The sequence below is a fragment of the Pteronotus mesoamericanus genome, unplaced genomic scaffold (assembly GCF_021234165.1).
Source record: "Pteronotus mesoamericanus isolate MK-2021 breed Mesoamerican mustached bat unplaced genomic scaffold, CSHL_Meso_final contig_20, whole genome shotgun sequence".
NCBI classification, from domain to species: domain Eukaryota; kingdom Metazoa; phylum Chordata; class Mammalia; order Chiroptera; family Mormoopidae; genus Pteronotus; species Pteronotus mesoamericanus.
In genome coordinates this window covers 32,995,119-33,016,628 of record NW_026555085.1, presented here as the reverse complement: position 1 = coordinate 33,016,628, position 21,510 = coordinate 32,995,119, and the positions used below count along the sequence as shown (strand labels likewise).

The window sequence follows — 21,510 nt, the reverse complement described above, 5'->3', positions numbered from 1 at the left end:
TTTTAAACTTACCCAACTTAGTGTGCATTTTCTGAGAAACAGATGCTGAAATGGTATTAAATGTGAGAGACTTATTTGGGAGACTTGTGAATGATAAAGGGGAGGAATGGGCAGAATCTAATACCTGGAAGGGGAGAGTGAAGGACAGGGTTGGGTAGGAAGAGTCTCAGACAGCAGCACAGTGCTAAGAACATTCTGGGAGGTTAATGGGGAGTCCTTGAACCAATGTAACCCATCAGGGGATCTGGCTATCATGTTTGTTCATTGCAGCCCCATCATACTCATTTATTTATTGCTAGAAGGTGCAGGAAAGAAGCATGCCCTCAGCACAAACACAGTAGTGGGTCTAGTGGGGCAGCTGGGGTTCTCAGTCAACTCTACTTCCCACAGGTGTGGGTGTGAGTGATGCATTTCCATTGCCACCAGACCACCTTCTGGAAGTCTTCCGGCTTTTCTGTTCATGTTTGGTGGACATAAAAACCATAAATGTTTTCATGCCACCAAATTTCACCCAGATGTTTGATGCTGTCATGAATCATGTTACTATTAACAGAGATTAAGGATTCTATTATGTTAATACAACACTTTAGTTGTTACATATATTATGTTAGTTTTTGAAGTATATAAATTGTCTTTTCTCCATCACTTATCATGATGATTAGTGTGGAATCCAAGCAAAACTAGACAATACAACATAATTTAACCCAATTTTCTGAAATGTTAAGTTAGTAAAAAGTCTTTACTAATTTGGGCTAATTGAAGGTTCATTATATCATAATTTATGTGAATGTGATTATTACGTAGCAGCATACACAGTTACTGCAATTAGGGAACAAATGTTGACAAAGAGAGAGGAGAGAATGGTATAAAGATGGAATGACTAGTCCCAATTACCACACTTGTTAGTTTCTGGGGAGAATATACTTTTTAGAAAGTTTATTTTCTTAAACAAGTCTCCCTACAATCTCCTCATTGCACTTATCATTCATATCATACAATTATCAGCCCACTGCATTCTGTCTCCTATAGGCTTCGTAAACCCTTGCTTCCTAATTTAAGTGCAGCCTGAGGGCTGAAGGCCCAATCTGTGACTGAGTGAGGCCGCAGGACAGCAAAGGATGCCTTAAGGGAGGTGCAGCAGCTCTCATCCTTCCTTCATTCCAGATCTTAAACTGGACTTGACTTTCCTGACCCAGTTAGTTATCCAGAGGCCACAGAGGTAGGAGCTATTGAGTCATCAAAACTGACTAAGCTGGTCCATTCTATGCCCTGTTTTTTTCATATTTGCCCTCTACACCTGAATTTTATGTTTCAAACACTAATATATCTTTCAGCTCATTTCACCTATGCAAATAATCACTAATTTCCCAACCGATGACTTTTAATGTTATGGTCATATGAAACAATTTCAATTAAAGTATTTCAAATTTTGGTTTCTTAACCTTTTCTCCAAGGAAGCCTAGAGGCTTGGAAAAGTACATTTGTGATTTAAGGATAGTTAACACTAACAGTACAGTGCTCTGTACTGTTACAGGTATTTATTTTGTTTACAGGTATTTATTTGTTAAATCTTCTCAACTGCCCTGTGAAGTAGGACTAGCATTATACCCAACTTACATATGAGGATGCTGAAGCACAGAGAAGTTAGATGAGTCACTCAAGGGCACATAGCTAGTAAGCAGTAGAGCCAGGATTTGTACCCAAGTAATCTGGCTCCAAGTTAAAGACTTTCTGTTGTTACTGGGGAATTCTCAAATAAAATGCACTGCTTAACTTGTATTTAAAAAGTCAAAATTACCTAACACAAGGCAATGGATCATTAAAAAAAAGTTGCTTTATTTACATTTGCATTTTATGAGCAACTGATTAAACTAAAACATGATGAAAGAAGTTTACAGTTCTAATCATCACTTATAACCCAAAAACATTTAAATTAAAATTAATGTGCTAATGCAGACATATTTCCTCTTTCCTAATTTAGAGCAGCATATTTTCTTCCAAATCCATCATATATATTTTAAAACACATTATAGAAATTCGATGATTAAAGGACATACAGAAAACAGTCAGAAATAAGTTCAGATGTGTGTATTCAGAAAAAGATATTGAAGTTAAAGAATACATGGCTTAAAAATCAATACAGCGTCCTTTTCGTTCCCAATCTCCGTATCGGGTAGGTTCTGGGCCCCTGGGTCCACCTTTTTCTTTGGTAATAGGATTAACATCATCTGGAAACTCTGAAGAAAGAAGATGTGAACAAAGCAGTCAACAGAGACAGGAAAAGCATTGTGGTCCATTCTGAAGATGCAGAGTTACATGGTTAGGAGGCTATATCGTACTGACTGTGTTATCATGGAGTCTTGAAATGAGAGCAGCTGTACCATACTTACTTGTTAGTGGTTCTTTCTCTAAATAGGTATCTTTTGGTGCATCAAAACGACCTTCTGGTAACTTTGGCTTCTTAAGGGATTGTTTGATAGGTTCCGATTTTCCGTCTTGAGAAGAACTTGTTTTCCTCCAAGAGTGACACAGAAGGGGGACTCCTAGCAGAGTGGGGTTGGTGGAAAAATAGGAGCTGGTCATTAATTCTATTTTTAAAATTTAATACTTTTACTTAATTTATTTTTAGTGCATACATTCACAATGGTCAAAGTTCAAAAAGTACAAAGTACATACAGTGAAAAGTTCTCCCCTCTGAGGAAAAGTCTTCCAGACAGCCATTTCCCTCCCTTGCAGGCAACCAGTGACATTAGTTTGAAAAGAAGAGCTTTGAAATACTCTAGTTAACCATTACCAAAATTGTAGATACATATATTAAATACTGATTCCTGTCTAAAGCCATGCCAAAAATGCCAGAAATCAGATCATTATGGAAAATTAGTATTAATTTTTCAATGACAATATTTTTATTTAAATCTCCAGAAGTCACAAGAGACTATATTTAGTATTCTTATAAGTAAATTCTAATCATGGTCCTCTATTCCTGACAACTAAAATTTTAAAAATGTGTCAAGAAAATGCATGTTTTCATTTACTTACTAATGTTTTAATAAAGCCATGATAATGATCTACAGAATTAATATAGTTTCCCTCCATCCACATTCTAATGTAAAATACTTCATATTTATGATACTAATTGGCCAAGAAAATTCCTATGGATCAAGAAAAATTTCTGTACATATTAAAATAGTACACTTATCTATTAAACATTTTTACTTATTTATTGATTTAGAGTAGAGACTATTTTGTCTTCAAACTCCACTTTAATATCTAAGGTATATTTTCTTTTTCTTATCTCCTCACCAGAATATTTAGTTAAACATATACTAAAAGGCTAAAGAGAAAAATCTGCAATAATATCTTATAAGGCAGTATTTGTTTTTATTTAGAAACTAAATAAAAAGTACAAATCTGAATTTCTGATTATGTTACTACATTTCACATAATAATCTCATGTTGGTTTACTGTGGTTGACTAGAAAAATATATGGAAAATGTTGGTGATTATGAACTATGCACAACTGAAGGACTTTCTCAGTCCAAATAATAGGATTTTTAAACCAATTAGTCATGTTGCCTGAAATACAGAATTCTTCATAATTTGACCTTATATCCCAATTTAACAAGTTCAAGCAGTCTCCACAACAGAAGATTTTACCCATCATCTGATGTCTAAATATCTATTCATCAAAAAATATATTACTAGTTAGTAAAGCAAGAAAGAAAGATTGTTTGCTAGGTCATAATAGTTTATTAATAATACAGATATACAGAAAGGACAATTTAATAATTACATATTAGATTCTAAATGCAAACAGATTTTACATCTACTTTAACTAATGAGCAGTCTCTGTAGTTGGTTACTAATTAAGTATATTTTATTATACATTAAATAACTCACTTACAGGCCTAAACATCAGCAAGTATTTAATAGATAAAAGTAGCCACCCCATACTGCGTGCTCAGGCTCAGCACAACAAAACCAGCACTTTGTTTTAGGTTTGATTGTTGTTGTAAATTTTAAAATCTCATCACTGAAAAAGTGAAATGATAATCAGTGTAAAAAGCAATTTTGGTATGTTCCAAATCTGTAGAAATTCCTAAGCATTTATGCAAAATCCAAACAATTGCACAAAATATGTCCCTGGCTACCAATTATAATGTAGACAAAATCTGAGGCTAAAAATTTCACCTCTTAAATGATGCAGATATACTATAATAAAAGTAACAGATGTGTTAGATGCTTACTATGTGCCAGGCACTGTGCTAGCAGCTAAAAAGATGACACCTTATTTAAGCCTCACAATAATGTGATGGGGCCGGTATATAACTGTCTTTATTTTTACAGTAATTCTTTTCAATATAAACACAATCACTTTCTGAAAAAGTGACATTAGTAGATGTGGTGGAGATTCCTGCATATCCCAAACAGCCACTTTTCCCTTCTTCCATTTAGTTCTAGGACCCCCTCTCATCCCTCCTGCTATTAACCAGACCACGCATTTAACAGATCATATTTCCCAGCCTCCCCTATGCAAGTGGCCACGTGTCCAAATGTGACCACTAGAAGGAGACTGAAAGTGATGTGTGCAAATTCTAAGTTGCCTCAATTTTGCAACAAGCTGATTGCCCTGGATTTCTTTTGCCATTCCCTTGAGTTGTCATGAGGATGTGGCGATGACCCTGCTTCAGCTACAGGGAAGAGGACAACACCCAGCCAGGGTGAAACTGAAAATATTTAACAACTGATATGATATAGATACTGCCCATCAGAACATATCAATCAGAAGACACACAACTTGTAAATGACTAGCAAAACTCTACTAGTACATATTGGCTGACATGTTGGTACATGTTGGTACCACCCTACAAAAATGGTAGAGCAACAAGATGAAAAAACCTGGATCCCTGGATGACCTGTCAAACCAGCTTGGCCCTTTCCTGAAGTGATACAATGGAGAAATAAAAAACTTGCAGACTAAGGGCACGAGAGTCACACCTGGGTTCCAATGCCAGACACACCACTTACTAGCAATGTGAACCTCTTACTGTATTTCACTGAGTCTGCTTTCCCATTTGTAAAGTGGGATATTTCAACATACTTGGAAGGGCAGTTCAGAGAAATGAAGCAATGTGTATGTCTATATGTGCACATGTTTAGTGCATTAATACCTTGAGTCTAACTGTGGGACACAGAAGTCAATTTGCATAAGGTTTCCTGGTACAGAACAGAAGCATGAGTGTATTCTGGGGAAAGAGAGAAGAGTAGCAAAGGATAAGTTTAAGAAACTGGTCCATCAGCCTGGCTTTGGGCACTTCTGAAGGAACTTTATCTACAGAAAGATGTAGAAGGGGCTAGAAGGAAAAGCTGAAAGAGCAGCTTTCTCAAGGTACTCTTGAGACCCTGGACGCATAAACAGAACTACTTTTGTAGGCAGGTAGACAGTGTGACAGAACATGAAAGACAATTCCCTTCACTTCTGTGCAGTACCAGAGAAGACAGGGCACACTGTGCTCTTTGGCACTTGTAAGCTTTACATTTTTGGAAACAAATCCATGCACAGCGGCCTGGCTGGGTGGGGCTGGGGGGCGGGCAGTGGCAGTGAGGTACGTGCAAGTAGCTTCAGGGGCAGACAAAAAAGAAAGGCCTCTCAGATGATACGTGAGGGTGAGCCCAACGGCCACACACCTATAGATTCTGACTCTCAAATAGTAGGTATTAAGCAACAATAAGTATATTAATGTTAGTTCCTTTTGGCCATCAGCAAACTTCTGACTCCCTCAACTGCTTGAGAAATAGCTGATGAACTTAAAACAAAACCCATCTTTTGAGAAGAAAATCACCATCATAAAGTCCATTTTGTCTTCTTCAAGGGGTGGTTTGGTAGAATTGTGTTAAAAATACATTACAGGCAAAAACATGATCTACTAATAGAAGAGATAATAAAAGCAAAGGAACAAAGAATTAAGCATCATTAAAAAACAAAGAAGACAACAACTTTGTAGAATTTCTGTTTCTGGAAACTTGATAAGTTAGAGGTACCAAAACCAGACAGCTATAAAACACCTAAAAAAGTAAAAAAAAAATACACAGAATACTTCTGAATCAAAGGAAGGACATTTAACAATAACAAGTCAATAACAATAATAGAAAAGCAGTCCAGTGAGATACACACTTAAACTATTATACATTCTGTGCTTTTTTTCTTATCTAGAGTTTGGGGTATGGAGCTTTCAGGACAACAGGGAGCCTGAGCAAAAAGAAACCTATTAGAGGCCAGGACTCAAGGAGGTTCATGAAAAGAAAGTGAGTTGCAAGATTTTAAAATGTGCACATAAACAACCTGGGGGAATCTTGTCAAAATGCAGATTGTGAGTGAGTCTGGGTGGAACTTGAGATGCTGCATTTTAACAAGCTCCAAGGTGATGCTCATGCCACTGGTCCAGAGAGCAAGGAACTACAAGAAAACCTCCAGCTAATGAAGAAAACAGTTAATGAAAGAAAAATGCTGAGTGGAGATGTAGAAAAAGAAGCCATTCCTGATATTTTGAAGGCACTGGCTGACCACACCCGTACTGATGCCTGATTACACGCTATCTGCACGTTCAGAAAACCCCCACGAGGAACACCTTGCCGCAAAGTAAACCCATGTCTAAAGTTGAAGTGCTCCCAGACATATGGCAAAGGCAGAAGCAAATCCTCTGAGGAGAAATACTTTCTCAATCCACTTCTCATGCAAGTCTCACAGAATCCCAGTAAAACATTCAAGGTAACCAGCCATCACAAGCAAGAGCAGAGTCATCAAACAAGAGAACAGGACCAGACCATGAAGATTTTACATACTGAAATACCAAAACCAGAATGTAAACTAACTAATTACTGTGTTTAAGGAAACAAAAAAGGAGCCAGACAGGAGAAATAAGTATGGGACTATGAAAAATGACTAGGCCATCTTTAAAAACACAGAATTTAGAAATATAACAATTTAAATTTAAAGCTCAATAAAAGGGCTAAATTGCAGGGTAGATACAGTTGAAAAGAATTTGTAATCTGGAATAAAGTTCTGAAGAAATTATACAGAAAAAAGTATAAAGACAAAAAAATGAAAATAATAAAGAAGTTAAATCATATGGAGGATAAAATGAGAAGATCTAACAAATGTTTGTTTAATCATAGTTTCAGAAGGAAATAATGAAAAGACCGGGGTGGGGGGCGGGGGTTCAACAAACAGGCATCTTCTTGTGTAGAGAGCACAAAGAATAGCAAGTGAAACAACAACAACAAAAAAACCCCCCATATTTACACATGAAGTAAAATGAATAACCCCAACACCAAAGGGAGCTCTATAAAAGCATCCAGATAAAAGACGGATTATTAATAAAGGAATAAAAAAAATTAGATGACTTCACAATAGTGATAATGAAAGGAAGATGATAGAGCTGTGAGAAAATGATACACCCATTTAAACCACCTATCAAGAACAAAAGAGAAAGAAAATAAATTTTCATATTAAAAATAAAACATATGTAAAGAACAATGGAAACTTTATTATAAAAGATTGTCACCAAAGGAACGTCTAAATAATATGCTTTAAGAAAGGAATCTCAGAAGTAAAGCGTAAAGTAAGAATAAAGTGAAAATAAAAGTTTTATACATTGATGGTATAAAACTGTAATAATATTGATTTGTGGGATTATGAAAACCACAGTCCCAACCCAACATATTGAGGACTGGTGCGTGTGCGCTAAATAGCCTAACAATAAAGGTAGAGGGTGAAAAATTCAAAGCATTTTTCAAGCTTTGTACTTTTTAGGAGGAAGGTAAAGATTAACTAACATCAGACTTCCTTAAGTATGCATTTAGATTTTAAGGGTAACCAGTAAAAGACAAGGTATATCTTCCAAACCAGCAGAGGAAAAAAACAGAAGAGAACATTTAACTCAAACAAAGTACAAAAAGTGGAAGGTGTAAAAAATAAGATGGTAGAAGTAAAATAAATTCTATCAATAATTATAATTGTAAATGGAGTGAACTCTCCAGTTAAAAGGCATAGACTATTAAGACTAAAAAGACACACACCACATACACACACAAACCCCACAACACACTCCAGCCATATGGTCACTATAGGAAAACCACCCTATTTTTTTAAAAAAAGGATAAATATTATGGACTCAAGATTTGCGTCCTCCCCACATTCATATGTTGAAATTCTAACCCCTAATATGATGGTATTAGGAGGTAGGGTCTTTGAGAGGTAACTGGGTTGTAAGAGTGGAGCGCTCATTAGTGGAATTAGTGCCCTGACAAAGAGAGAAATGAGGGTTTGCTGCGGCTCTCCCGTCTCCACCACATGAGGATTCAATGAGAAGACAGCCCTCTGCAAACCAGGGGGCAGGCTCTCACCAAGGACTGGTTGTCCTGGCACCTTGATCTTGGGCTTCCCAGCCTCCAGAACTTGAGAAATAAATGTTTGATTTTTCATTTTCAAGTAACCCAGTCTATGGTAATTTGTTATTATAGCCCCAACTGACTAAGACATGTGAGACATTTGTATGTTGTTGTTGTTGGGTTTTTTTTAAAGGAGGATCCACAGAAAATGGAAAGAAAATAATTACAGTAAGAGAAGGAAAGAATATAAATAGAAGACATGAAACTGAAAGAATCAGTAGAACCAAGAGTTGGTTCTCTTAAAAGATTAAACCTACTATTAAGTCTTTGGGAAAACTAATAAAAAAAAAAAACAAGAGAAGGCAAAATAAATTAAAGAGAGTACACAATTATATAGAGAGCAGAAATTTAAAAAAAAAATAAAAACCCCAGCAACTTCATGCTTATATATTGAAAGTATACAAAATGAACAATTTTTAGAAAAATTTAACTTTTCAAAACTGACTTAAGAAGAGATAATCTTATAAACACTACAATAACCATTACAGAAATTAAACCAGTAATTAAAAATCTTCCATCAAAGCAAAGACAAGGGAGAGTAACATCAGGATCATGGCAAAGTGAGAAGACTCCATTGTTTATTCCAGCAATTTTCTATCTTTTTCATTTCATAGCACACCAAAAAATATATTTTTTGCCAATCTGACAGAAAATAGGTATAATTTTTATTTATTCACACTGGACATCATCTATTGTTGTGTTGGCTGTTGTCATTTTTTTATTTGACAATCTAAGGGAAAAGAGGACAGTACGCCTGACTAAATAGTCGAGTAATGCATATTTTAAACATTCTTGTGGCAAACTGGTTGAAAATAGCTGGTTTATCCCCTTAAATTTACAACAGATTGAACAACTGAAACTTAACGAAGGATCCCCTGTTTAACACACAAGAAGGCCTGAAAGATCCATGCATCAGGACATGTGAAGGTGGGCAATTTGGAACAAGTAGGGGGGAGGGAAAGGACAGGGACGGTGACCGCATACCCAATCTGACGCACTCTGCCAGGCCCAGGGTGCTGGCGGTGGGAGAGGACTCCGGCAGCAGCCCCTACACTGTAGCCTGGGAGGGCGGCAGCAGTCTCCCTCCAGGAAAAGGCACCGTCCTTCACAACTCCCCATCTCAGCAAAGCTGGGTGGAGGTGGCTGGGAATCTTAACACAGTGATTTCCACAGCCATTAGTGGAAGTGGGGGAGGAGGGCTGTGAGATCACCAACTCCCCTCCCCTCCACCACAAGCCCCAGCAGAGCCCAGTAAAGCCAAAATCACAGCTGAAATTAAAAAATGGGCAAAGAACCTGAAAAGACCGTTCTCCAAAGAGGATGTATAGATCAACAGACATATGAAAAAGTGCTCAATGTCATTAATCATCAGAAAAATGCAAATTAAAACCACAATGAGATATCACTGCACACCTATCAGAATGGCTATCATCAATAAATCAACAAAAAAACAAGTGATGGCGAGGATGTAGAGAAAAGGGGATCCTTGTGCACTGTTGGTGGGAATGCAAATTGGTCCAGCCACTGTGGAAAGCAGTATGGAGACAACTCAAAAAATTAACAATGGAAACTGCCTTATGACCCAGCAATCTCACTTCTGGGAACTGATCCGAAGAATCCCAAAACACTACTAATTCAAAAGAATATATGCCACCCTATGTTCATTGCATTATTTCCAAAAGCCAAGATTTGGAAGCAGCCCAAGTATCCATCAGTAGATGAATGGATTAAATAGCTATGGTATATTTACACAATGGAATACTACTTGGCCATAAAAAGAAGGAAATTTCACCCTTCGTAACAGCATGGATGAACCTGGAGGGCATTATACTAAGTGAAATAAGCCAGGTGGAGAAATACAAATACCATACGATTTCATTCATATGTGGAATCTAATGAACAAAATTAACAAGTAGAATATAGACAGACTCATAGATAGAGAGCGGGCTGACAGCTGTAGGGGCAGGGGGTTGGGTCAAGGTAGAGGAAGAATTAAGCAAAAAAGAAAAGAAGAGAGAAAGAACTCATGGACAGGGACAACTATGTGGTGATTGCCAGGGGAGGGGGCTGGGAGAGGTGAAGGAGGATATAGGGGGATAAATGGTAACGGAGGGAGATCTGACTTGGGGTGGTGAACACATATACAATGTACGGATGGTATATTGTAGAATTATGTACCTGAAACCTGCATAATTTTGTTAACCAGAGTCACCCCAATAAATTCAATAAAAAATAAAATAATTTTAAAACCATAGGTAGATTATAAAACTCATATAGATAAATGTACATAGGAATAAATGCACCCAGTTAAATTTAAAAGCATAATAATATAGTCATACCTCAATACTCATCAGCTTTAGAACTTGTCAAGCCCTGTACTCGTATTTTGATGAGGAAAAAATGTTTCAGCACTCGGCACTTGCTCAGAACTCATCACGTGCTCAGGACTTGCTGCACTTGCTAGAACTTCTATGAGTCATGAAGCCGCCCCACAAAGAGAAAATGCTTTGTTCAGTATTCATTATTTCGGCACTCATCAGGAGTTCTGTAACAAATTAACGATGAGTACTAAGGTACTACTGTATTTAGAATACTACATGCATATAACACAAAGTGACTTTTGAATTTAAATGTATGGCCACATATATGACAAATGCATGGAAAGAAAAAAAAGCAAAGTTTCAATTCAAGGGAAAAACAATGTATGAAGGAAAAAAAGGGTGCTAAAATATAAAAACCATGAATATTCTTGACTGTAAAATAGTACATAAAAAGGCAAACACTGTGAGAAATAAAGGGGAAAACAGAGTAAAATATGAGAGAGATAACAGAATTACTGGACAAAAGAATTAAAAATATAGTGTAGAGCCCTGGCCAGTGTGGCTCCATTGGTTCGTGTTGTCCTGTAGGCTGAAAGGTTGTGCGTTTCACTCCATCACAGCACTTACCTGGGTTGCAAGTTCGGTCTCCCACCAGGGAGCATAAGGGAGGGAACGCATAGATGTTTCTCTACCTCTACCTCTCTCTCTTCCCCTCTCTCCCTTCCTCTTTCTCTAAAAGGAATGAAAAAATGTCCTGGGGTGACGATAGAAAATATGTATGTAATAGAGAACCTTACCATCACAATGCTAAGTCTGATCTAATAGATTAATTTAAACCCATATGATTCGAAAACAAAGCTATATATTATTCTTTTAAAGAGTTGACAAATAAAAAATGTCAACATTTACTGAAAGTAAAATCACATTGTCTAATGAAAATGAAAGAAAAAATTAGTTTAATAGTAAAAAGAAAACCTCCAAATCCCCAATGAAATGTAAGAAAAAAAAAGCTGCTGAATTAAGAGAAAAATTAAAACACAAACTGCAAAACACAGAGAGCAATTGCAATGGAATTCTAATTTCCCCAAACTCCTGGTTCTGGCAAAAGATAGCTAAAGATAAGTATGTGTTTGGCTAATGTAATAAACACTTATATTTAAATATATAAAAACATATTTCTAAACAAGAAAAAAATTAATATGAATTGAATAAAAATGATATAATAAAGTTAATGTAAGAAAAACGAGAAATAATGTAACATAAACAATAAAACAAAATGTATGTTTTACAAAGAACCACATAAATTGTTCATTAAAAATACAGTAACATAGGCTTCTGGTCAAGATGGTGGCCTAGGCAGACATGGCTTGCCTCTTCACACAACCACATCAAAATTACAACTAAAACATAGAACAATCATCACTCAGAACCATCAGAAATCGAGTTGAATGGAAGTCTGACCACTACAGAATTAAAGAAACCATAGCCATAGCTCTCCAGACTGGGAGGAGGGGTGCAGACATGGAAAGGGCTGGTCCCTCACCACTTGTAGTGGATAAAAATTCGGGAGGGATACCTAAGGAGTAAGCAGGCCCAGCCCCACACCAAGCCCCCTGCCCCAGGGTTCCAGTTCCAGGAAGATAAGTCCCTACAATGTCTGGCTGCAAAAACCATGGGGATTGATGGAGTCGGTGGAAGGGACTTCTGGAGCCCAAAGCAGTTGCCCTTAAAGAACCCACACACGGACTCAACTACCCACTCACTCCCTCTGGGCTCCAGCACCAGGGTGGCAGCTTGAAGGGCAACAGTGGCATACAGGGAGAGGGCAAAGCGTCTGGTATCAGGGCAAGCAGAGGCCATTGTCTCTTTTCTGTTCTTTTTTAAGATTTTATTTTACTTTTAGACAGAGGGGGAGGAAGGGAGAAAGAGGAAGAGAAACATCAATATATGGTTGCCTCTCTCACGCTCCCTACTGGGGACCTGGCCCACAACCCAGGCATGTACCCTGAGGTCACTGTTACTTTTCTGAGCCCCTTTCCCACAGAGCCATGAAGCCAATGGGCTGGTGACATATTTGAGACTCTATCAACTTGGCTAACATTGTTTAACCCACCTTGGAGATCCCCAGACGCTCTGCCCCATCCCACTTACAGGCCCATCCAAGTTGCTTTTCTATATGAATGGCTGGTCTTGGCTCATGCTTCACAACTTCCTAAATCCTATCAAACAAACAATAGCTGCCCTCAGTTAGCTCCAGGCTGGTCACTAGAAGCAGCCAATTTAGATTCACAGCTTGGCTTTGCCTGGGAACCTCAAAGCCCAGCACAAGTAGCAGCCACCTCAGACTTCATTATAGCTCAGGAAGGGTGGCCCGAGGCAAAACAAAGGTGGGGGCCGACCTTGGCCTGAACCACCCAGGAAACCCCAGAGCCAGTGCACCCAGTGGACAGCTACCGACCACACTGGAGCACTGCTACCCTGCTACTGCACAGCTGTTCCTCCACAGAGGGCAGAGGTTGGTGGTAAGCGGTCACAGACAATCCTTATAGCTGATTGGCCTAGGTAAGCCATCCTATTGCTCTGCAAACAGCAACCAGGGCTCAACTACAAGAGGAGCGTGTACTCAGCCCAAACCAAGGGTACATCTTGAATACCCAGCTTGGGTGATAGGGAAGGCTGTGCCACTGGACCCTAAAGCACACCTACTACATTAGGGCACACTAACACGGAGTCAAAGCAGCTCTACCTAATAACATGGAAACACACAGGGAGGCTGCCAAAACAAGGAGACAAAGAAACATGGTCCAAATGAAAGAATAGATCCAAACTCCAGAAAAAGAACTAAACAAAGTGGAGGTAGGCCATCTATCAGATGCAGAGTTCAAAACACTGGTTATAAGGATGCTCAAGGAACTTAGTGAGGACCTCAGCAGCATAGAAAAGATACAGGCAGAAATGAAGGATTCACTAATTGAAATGGAGAACAATTTACAGGGAAACAACGGTAAAGTGGATGTAGCCGAGAATCAAATCAATGATTTGCAACATAAGAAAGCAAAAAACCACCATTCAGAACAACAAGAAAAAAGAATCCAAAGAAAGGAGGGTAGGAGACGCAGCCTCTGGGACAACTTCAACAGGTCCAACATTCACATCATAGGGGTGCCAGAAGGAGAAGAGAAAGGGCAAGAAATTGGAAATCTATTTGAAAAAAAACGAAAGAAAAATTCCCTAATTTGGTGAAGGAAATAGACAAACAGATCCAGGAAGCACAGAGAATCCCAATCAGTTGGACCCAAAGAGGACCACATCAAGACACAACATAATTAAAATGCCAAGGGTTAAAGATAAAGAGAGAATCTTAGAAGCACCAAGAGAAAAGCAAAGAGTTACCTACAAAGGAGTTCCCATAAGAATGTCAACTGATTTCTCAAAAGAAATTTGCAGGCAAGAAGGGTCTGGTAAGCAGTACTTAAAGTGATGAAAAGCAAGGACCTACAACAAAGATTACTCTACCCAGCAAAGCTATCATCTAGAATGGAAGGGCAGATAAAAGGCTTTCCAGATAAAGTTAAAGGAATTCATCATCACCAAGCCATTATTATATGAAATGTTAAAGGGACTTATTTAAGAAAAAGATCAAAACTATGAACATTAAAATAACAACACACTCATAACTATCAACAACTAAATTGAAAAACTAGAACAAAAACAAACTAAGCAAACAACCAGAAGAGGAACAGAATTATAGGTATGGAGATCATTTGGAGGGATATCAGCTGGGAGGAAGAAGGGGGAGAAAGTGGAAAACAGTGCAGGGATCAAAAAGCATAATTGGTAGGAATAAAATAGACAGGGGGATGTTAAGAATAGCATAGGAAAGGGAGAAGTCAAAGAACTTACACGTATGGACATGAATTAAGGACAGGGAATTGCTGGAGGGAAGGGGGGGTTACTAGGTGGAGGGGGACAAATTGAAAAAAATTGGGACAACTCTAACAGCATAATCAATAAAATGTACTTAAAAAATACGGTAACACAACTATACAGTAACACAACTATACCATTAGCTAACTTAATTAATAAAAATTGCCCTAAGTGCACCAAATTGAATAATTACGAATGAGAAAGGAAAAGTAAACATAAAGACAAGAGAAATGTAGTGAGTTAAGAGATAATTTGCTTACCCCTAATAAATTTGAAAGCAAATTGACATGTGAAATGACCAGTATGTTTTCAATGCATGATCTCTCTCTCTCTCTCTCTCTCTCTCACACACACACACACACACACACATACATAAACACAAGGTGTATATATTTCAAAAGTTAATTTAAAGAAAATTTCTCAAAATTAAATATGAACACATTCCTTTTAAAATCACAAACAAGATAAGCATGCTTGCTATCACCACTTCTAGTCAACATGGTACTGGACATTTGAGCAAAGACAGAAAAACAAGAGAAAAGAAAAAATATAAAATTGCAAAAGGAAAAGTTAGATTTTTATTTGCCAGTAATATCAGTGTCTACTGAGTAACACCTACCATCTGCAAATAAGTTATGTAAATTAATAAAGTAATTTAGGTAGGTTACTGAATACAAAATCAATATGTAAGTCAATTGTGTTTCTATGCATAATCAGCAATCAGAAAATAATTTTTAAAATATTGAACAATATTAATTAATTTCCAATAGGAATGCTATTTATTTTTAAAAAGAATTTGAAATGGAAAGCAGATACCCAAGAACAGCAAAGACACCTCTGAAAATCAAGACAGGAGGACTTACCCTAATAGGTATCAAGATTAATTACAAAGGTGCAGTTATTAAAGGCAAGTGGTATCAGCACAGGAATAGACAGACTAATGAAACTGAAAAGGGAGCAAAGAAATAAACCCATATCTATATCTCTACACTTGACTTATGATAGCTGTCTTTATTTACATCAGTGAGGGAAAGGTCCAATACATGAACCTGGTTATTGTCACAGAAAAAAAATGAAATTGGTTTTCTTCCTAAGACTATACACAAAAATCAATCAATGTCAGAATAAAGTTTTAAGTATAAAAAGCAAAACTATAGATCTTTCAGAAGGAAATTCTCTATGACTTTAGGGTAGAGAAGGCTCTATTAGAAACAATCCCAAAGCACTTAAACAAAAGGATCAAGACAAGATTAAAATACAATCATGAATCAAGACTTTGGAAGCTGCGTGATTGTACATGCAGATTCATTATTCTTTTATATTTTGTCTATGTCTTATATGGTTTTTAAAAAGAGACACTGTAAGAGTGACAAAAATAGCCCCAAAACTGAGCTATTTGCCACTTACATAACTAAAAAATGTTTAGTATTCAAATATATGTTAAAAGTATGACAAATAATCCATTAAAAATACATTTCACAAAAAACTAATACATATTTGAAAAGATTTAATTTCTCTAACCAGAGAAAAGAAAAATTGCAATAAGATACTACTTCAACATCCTACAAACACACAAAAATTAAATTTTCTGATGATATTGAGTGTTGGCAAGTATGTGGAGCAACAGGAACTCAAATGCTGCTGGTAAAAGCTGCCAGTAAAAACAGACTGCCTTTATACCTGGCATCATATTATAAAATTGAACAGCCCTATGTCATACATTCCAGGAATTCTATTCCTTGCACAACAGCACCCACAGCATATAAGAATATGGAGCAGCCAAACCTGGTGTTTCTAGAATTACACAAATGTCCACTGAACAGAATGGAAGAACATATATTTTCACACTTGAGCAAATATCAACATCAAACATCAATATGGATGAATCTCAAAATACACCATTAATTGAAAAAAGCAAGTAAAATAAATACAAATTGTATGAAAATTTCTACAAAGATCAACAGTATGCAAAGTTACACAACTGAATCAGAAAGTAGCACACAGGGAGCTAGCTGCTTGGCCATGGAAATATTCTATTTCTTACACTGAAGAATGTGTTCACAAATGTTGGCTTTGCTTCACAATTTACATGTGTTGTATAATTTTTTGTTACCGAATACCTCATTCTTAAGTTTTTAGTACAAGTGAAAAGGGTTGTTGAATGTATACAAAACAAAATTTTAAAGTTATTACCTTGGGGTTTGGATAATGTGGGACTTTCACTTTCCATTTTATTCATTTCTGGACCATTTAAAATTTTTATAATTAACAAATAATATGCTTGAGAAGATTCAGGGGTGTCCAACCTGCAGCCCTCGGGCCGCACACAGGCCCAGGATGGCTGTGAATGAGGCCCAACACAAAATCGTAAATATACTTAAACCATTGCGATTTTTTTGTGATTATGTGTTGCAATGTAGTGAATGTGTGGCTCGAAACAACTGCTCATCTGCCAGTGTGGTGCAGAGACGCCAAAAGGTTGGGCACCCCTGTCACATAAAGGAAAACAAACTGCATAGAAATCTGGGACCCACTACAATGAGGAGCAGTTACCTTGTTTTCAGTTTACACAAGACAATTTCTCCCAGATGTCCTAAATTAAAACTATGCTTAGCATACTGTCGGTTAAGTCTGTAATAAATTGATAAAAATTTTCCAACAGCAAAGGGTTTAAAAATATTGGCTTTTTACTAAACGCATCCATACTTCTCTTTATTAACAATTCCTAAAGTCATTTAATTTTTACTACACTTATTTGCTTTTGGCCACTTATGCACTTTTCCTTTTTTTAATACTGTAAATGGCAAAAATCCTTTTTTTAATGTAAATAAATAAGTACTCGACCGAGTTCTATTCCCAAAGGCCTATTCCTTTTTGTTGTTTTGTTTTATCCACGAATATCAAAATGTAGTGCGTTCTGCAAGTTCCCACACAACCCAAAACGTTCGCTGCCCTTCCTGGTCAGAGCAGTGGCCGGAAGGAAGCAGGTATCCCGGTTGAAAGGGCTTTGGGGATCTTCTAATTCTACTCCCACCCCTGAGGTCCCGGGCTGTACCGGACCTGCCCAAGCCAAGACGCGGTGGCCGAGGTGAAAAACAGAGAAGCTGAGACCCCACGCACGCTTAAAGGCCAGGGATACACGCAGTCTCCCCCGCGGGAGGCCTTTCTTGCGGCGCTGGGGACTCCGCCCGCAACCTTGACTCCTCGGCATGGTCCCTTACTTGCCGCTCTCCAAGCTGCGGCCGGAGCGCGACCAAGACACCCGGCGAGCCCGGACACAACCATGGCGCCCAGTCCTGCAGCGTCCTCACTGGCCCGTCCTGGAGAAGGAGCCCGCAGTGTGGCGCGGCCCGCTCTACAGGAGGGGCGGGGCTCTCGTGAGGTGGAGCCTGCGCCTTGCCCGAGGGGCGGGACCCATGTGGGAGGGGCGGGACCTCCGTGAGAGGGGCGGGGCCTCCGTAGCCGGCGCTGGGAATCCGTGCTCTTGGACCAGGCTGTTTGTAGGCAAAGAGCAGGAAGCAGCTCGGTCTTGTCACGAACGACCTAAATTACCCTGAAGCTCGTGTTAATTAAACTAAACCCCTAAATCATGGCTAGAGTTGGATGAGGGAATAATTTCTTTTATTGCTCTAAAATCTGAGACAAAATGTCTCTTGGAAGATCTCTTATAGCAAAGATGAGTATCTTTTACTCTTTTGTCTGTATGATAGGCTTCTTTTCCCTCACTTCTCTTTTACTTTTTAAAATCTCCACTTTTTCGTTGAACTCCTGACTGAGCCACTGACCAGATGACCTTCTGAAGGATGAGTTTTGAGTGAAGTGGAGGGCAAGACAAGGCTTTCCATCTGGTCCGGACTGCTGTGAATGGCGTTCTGCCGATCGGACCCTTCAATTCCAAGAGCTCCAGTTTGTTGGGAACCTAAGCGGCAGATCAGGAGACTTTATGTAACCTGTGGAAGCTTTTACAGAATCACAGTGGAGGTCCCCGTAATTTATTTTTAGAAAATTTCTTGGCTAGCTATTGGGCCCTTGTTACACCTGACCATATGACATCAGGTGGCTCTGCAATGAGTTTGTCATCATGAGCTAGGAGGTATCTGGTCCTTCTAGATAAGGAATTCTTTCACTAAGAGGAAGTGATATACACAGAACAGGGCCAAAGCCAAAAAGCCAACCGATTTTCATTAGCAGGAAGCTCATATACACACTTTTGACCCTTAACTCACATCTACACCCTAACGATGAATTCCTTGTGATCAGTTAGCTGAGGAAAAAATTCAAAGCTAAATTACATATGGCTTCGCTCAATATACTAACCCAGCTGGCAAGGGACTGCTTTGGCATTTAGAGCCCCATTTAACAGAGGCCCTCAAGAACAGCAGTGAGGAAAAAAAAAAAATCCTTCCAGAAGGCAGTGTCTGATGTGTAGTGTATAGCTAGAAATAGTCCTGTTAGGATTTGTATGGCTAAATATACTCCTAGGAGAGCTAAAGTTTCATCATGAGGATAGGCAGAACCTGATCTTGTGCACATTGCCTGGGAGGAGATATGAGTTGAGATAAAGATCTACATCATTTCATGTGCATTGGTTTAGTCAAATGGTCAGGGACCGGGAACAGGAAGGCTTTGGAATACTTCTGTGGAATAGGACCTCTCAAAATGGCCCCAAAGTGTAAGAATATTTGGGTCCAGTTGAATGCTCAGAAGAGGCTCTCATTGTTAAAGGGCTCTTAATCAGAACAAGTCCGCTCTATTGCTCCCTAACATACCAAAATTTTGTGGCTTAAAACAACATTTATTCTCTCCCAGTTTTTGTGCATCAGGAATCCAGGAGCCAGAATGCCTCTGGCTCTAGGTCTTAAATGAGGTTACAGTCAACCTGTTAGCTGGGGTTCCAGTCTCATGGAAGCATGACTAGGGGAGGATCTATTTCCAGGCTCACTCACATGATTATTGGCCAGATTTTTTAGTTGGATTACAGGCTTCCCTCAGTTCCTTGCTATGTGGGCATCTCACAACACAGCAGCTGTTTTTCCGCAGAATGAACCAGAGAAAAGGGGCGATTGGTCAAGATGGAAGACAGTCTTTGAAGTTTAATCCCAGAAGTGACATCTATCACTACTGCTGTATTCTGCTACTAGAGGTAAATCAGACCCAGCCCTGACCGTTGTGGCTCAGTGGGTTGGGTGTCATCCTGCCAACTAAAAGGCCACTGGGTCGATTCCAGGTTGGAGCACATGCCTGGGTTGCAGGCCAGATCTGCTGGTGGGGGTATGTGAGAGGCAACAGATTGATGTTTCCCTTGGACATTGATGTTTCCCTTCCTTCTTTCTCCCTCCTTTCCCCTGTCTCTAAAGGATAAATAAAATCTTAAAAAAAAATTCAGTCAGATCCAGACAACTCTTAAAGGGAGGGGATTACACAAGGGATGAATACACAGGTAGGTGGGGGTCACTGAGGGCCATTTGAGAGACTGCCTACAAGGACCCACTCTGTAGACATCAGATTCTTTCTCTCACACCTCTTTGCTCAGTTGGTCACTAACACTGTACCCATCGTGAGATGGAGACATGCCTTTATTTTTAACATAGTATTTTCCTCTGCCAAGACTGGTTGATTAGCACTATTACTTATAGCCTGAGTGGCAGGCTTGATTACAGTGGGATCCTACTATAATGAAGTAGCAACTTGTTCTATAGTAATAGACAAGTATTCTGGGTTTGGATTGTTTTCCCTGACTTACGCTTCTTTTACATACTCCATTTGTGATTACTGAATATCTTGTATACCATACACATTATATAGCACCCCATACCACACTGCTTCTTACCAAAGAACTCACTTTCCTGTGAAAGACATAAAGCAGGGTACTGATGCCGGTGGGATTAACCAGTCTTATCACATATCCCACCAGACCAAAAGCAAGCGGTCTTATGAAATAATGGACGGTCCTACGGAAGGTTTACTTTTGGAAGCCGATGAAAAAACACATTTTGGGATGCTGTCCTAAAGCATCTATCATATGCTCCAAATAAGTTAGAAGTATTCAGTGATTCTCTCTCCTGTGGACAGAACAACAGGGTCCAGAGAAGCAGAGGGATCGACACCTTGCTACATCTGACACACTGCCCATTTGTTTTGCTTTCCATTGTGGGGAGAAACAAGTTGCCATTAGTCCTGAGTGTCCCTGCATACTATTGCTGAGTATGCCAACTGCAAGGTTTATGCATCTCCTGATAATAAGCATTTCTGTAGCTGGTCATTGGCATCTAAGTAGGTCAAAGCAACATCACTGCTACCATTTAACTGTTTCTTCCCTTGGGAAGAAACAACAAAGACGACACTGGCTTCTTTGTTGCTTGCTCAAACACTGCTTGGTCCTCAGCCCTGGATTTTTCTCCTCTAATGCAACTATGTGTACAGGTGTCATCTGGCCCTCTGCATCAGAGGGTATTGGGGTTCCAGGAACTGGTGCAAATATGCTGAAACTTGGCTACTATTTTGCTGTGATAAAGTTTTTGTCTCCTACTCAGGAGTCTCCTGTCAGCACCCATGAAACCGTGGCAAGCCAGCTAGCAAGTAGGATGGAATCTCAGATCCTTCACTAATCTTGCCATCCATCACCATGATTCCAGATTCTGTTGGTGTGCCAATTTTTTTTTGCATCGAGTGAGGTAAAAGGGGTGTTTTCTCTGAATTGAAAGTTGGGATTGCCACCTGGTCATTTTTAGTTCATTTCTCTGGGTAAGAGATTAGAAAAAGTGTTGATGGTGCTAGTTGGGGCAACTGGCCCTGATAACCATTTGGGGAA

The 21,510-nt window shown here is 38.8% G+C and overlaps 1 protein-coding gene across 1 annotated transcript; it reads right to left on the bottom strand.

The window, feature by feature from the left end:
- Positions 1-970: 970 nt before the first annotated feature.
- On the bottom strand, positions 971-20,255 carry SDHAF4 (succinate dehydrogenase complex assembly factor 4). Its single transcript, XM_054568622.1, has 5 exons — positions 20,252-20,255; positions 18,485-18,618; positions 17,921-18,242; positions 2,391-2,543; positions 971-2,237 (listed from the first exon to the last, which is right to left on the bottom strand). The coding sequence occupies exons 1-5, from the start codon at positions 20,253-20,255 to the stop codon at positions 2,128-2,130; spliced, it is 723 nt and encodes a 240-aa protein (XP_054424597.1). The 3' UTR covers positions 971-2,127.
- Positions 20,256-21,510: the final 1,255 nt, after the last annotated feature.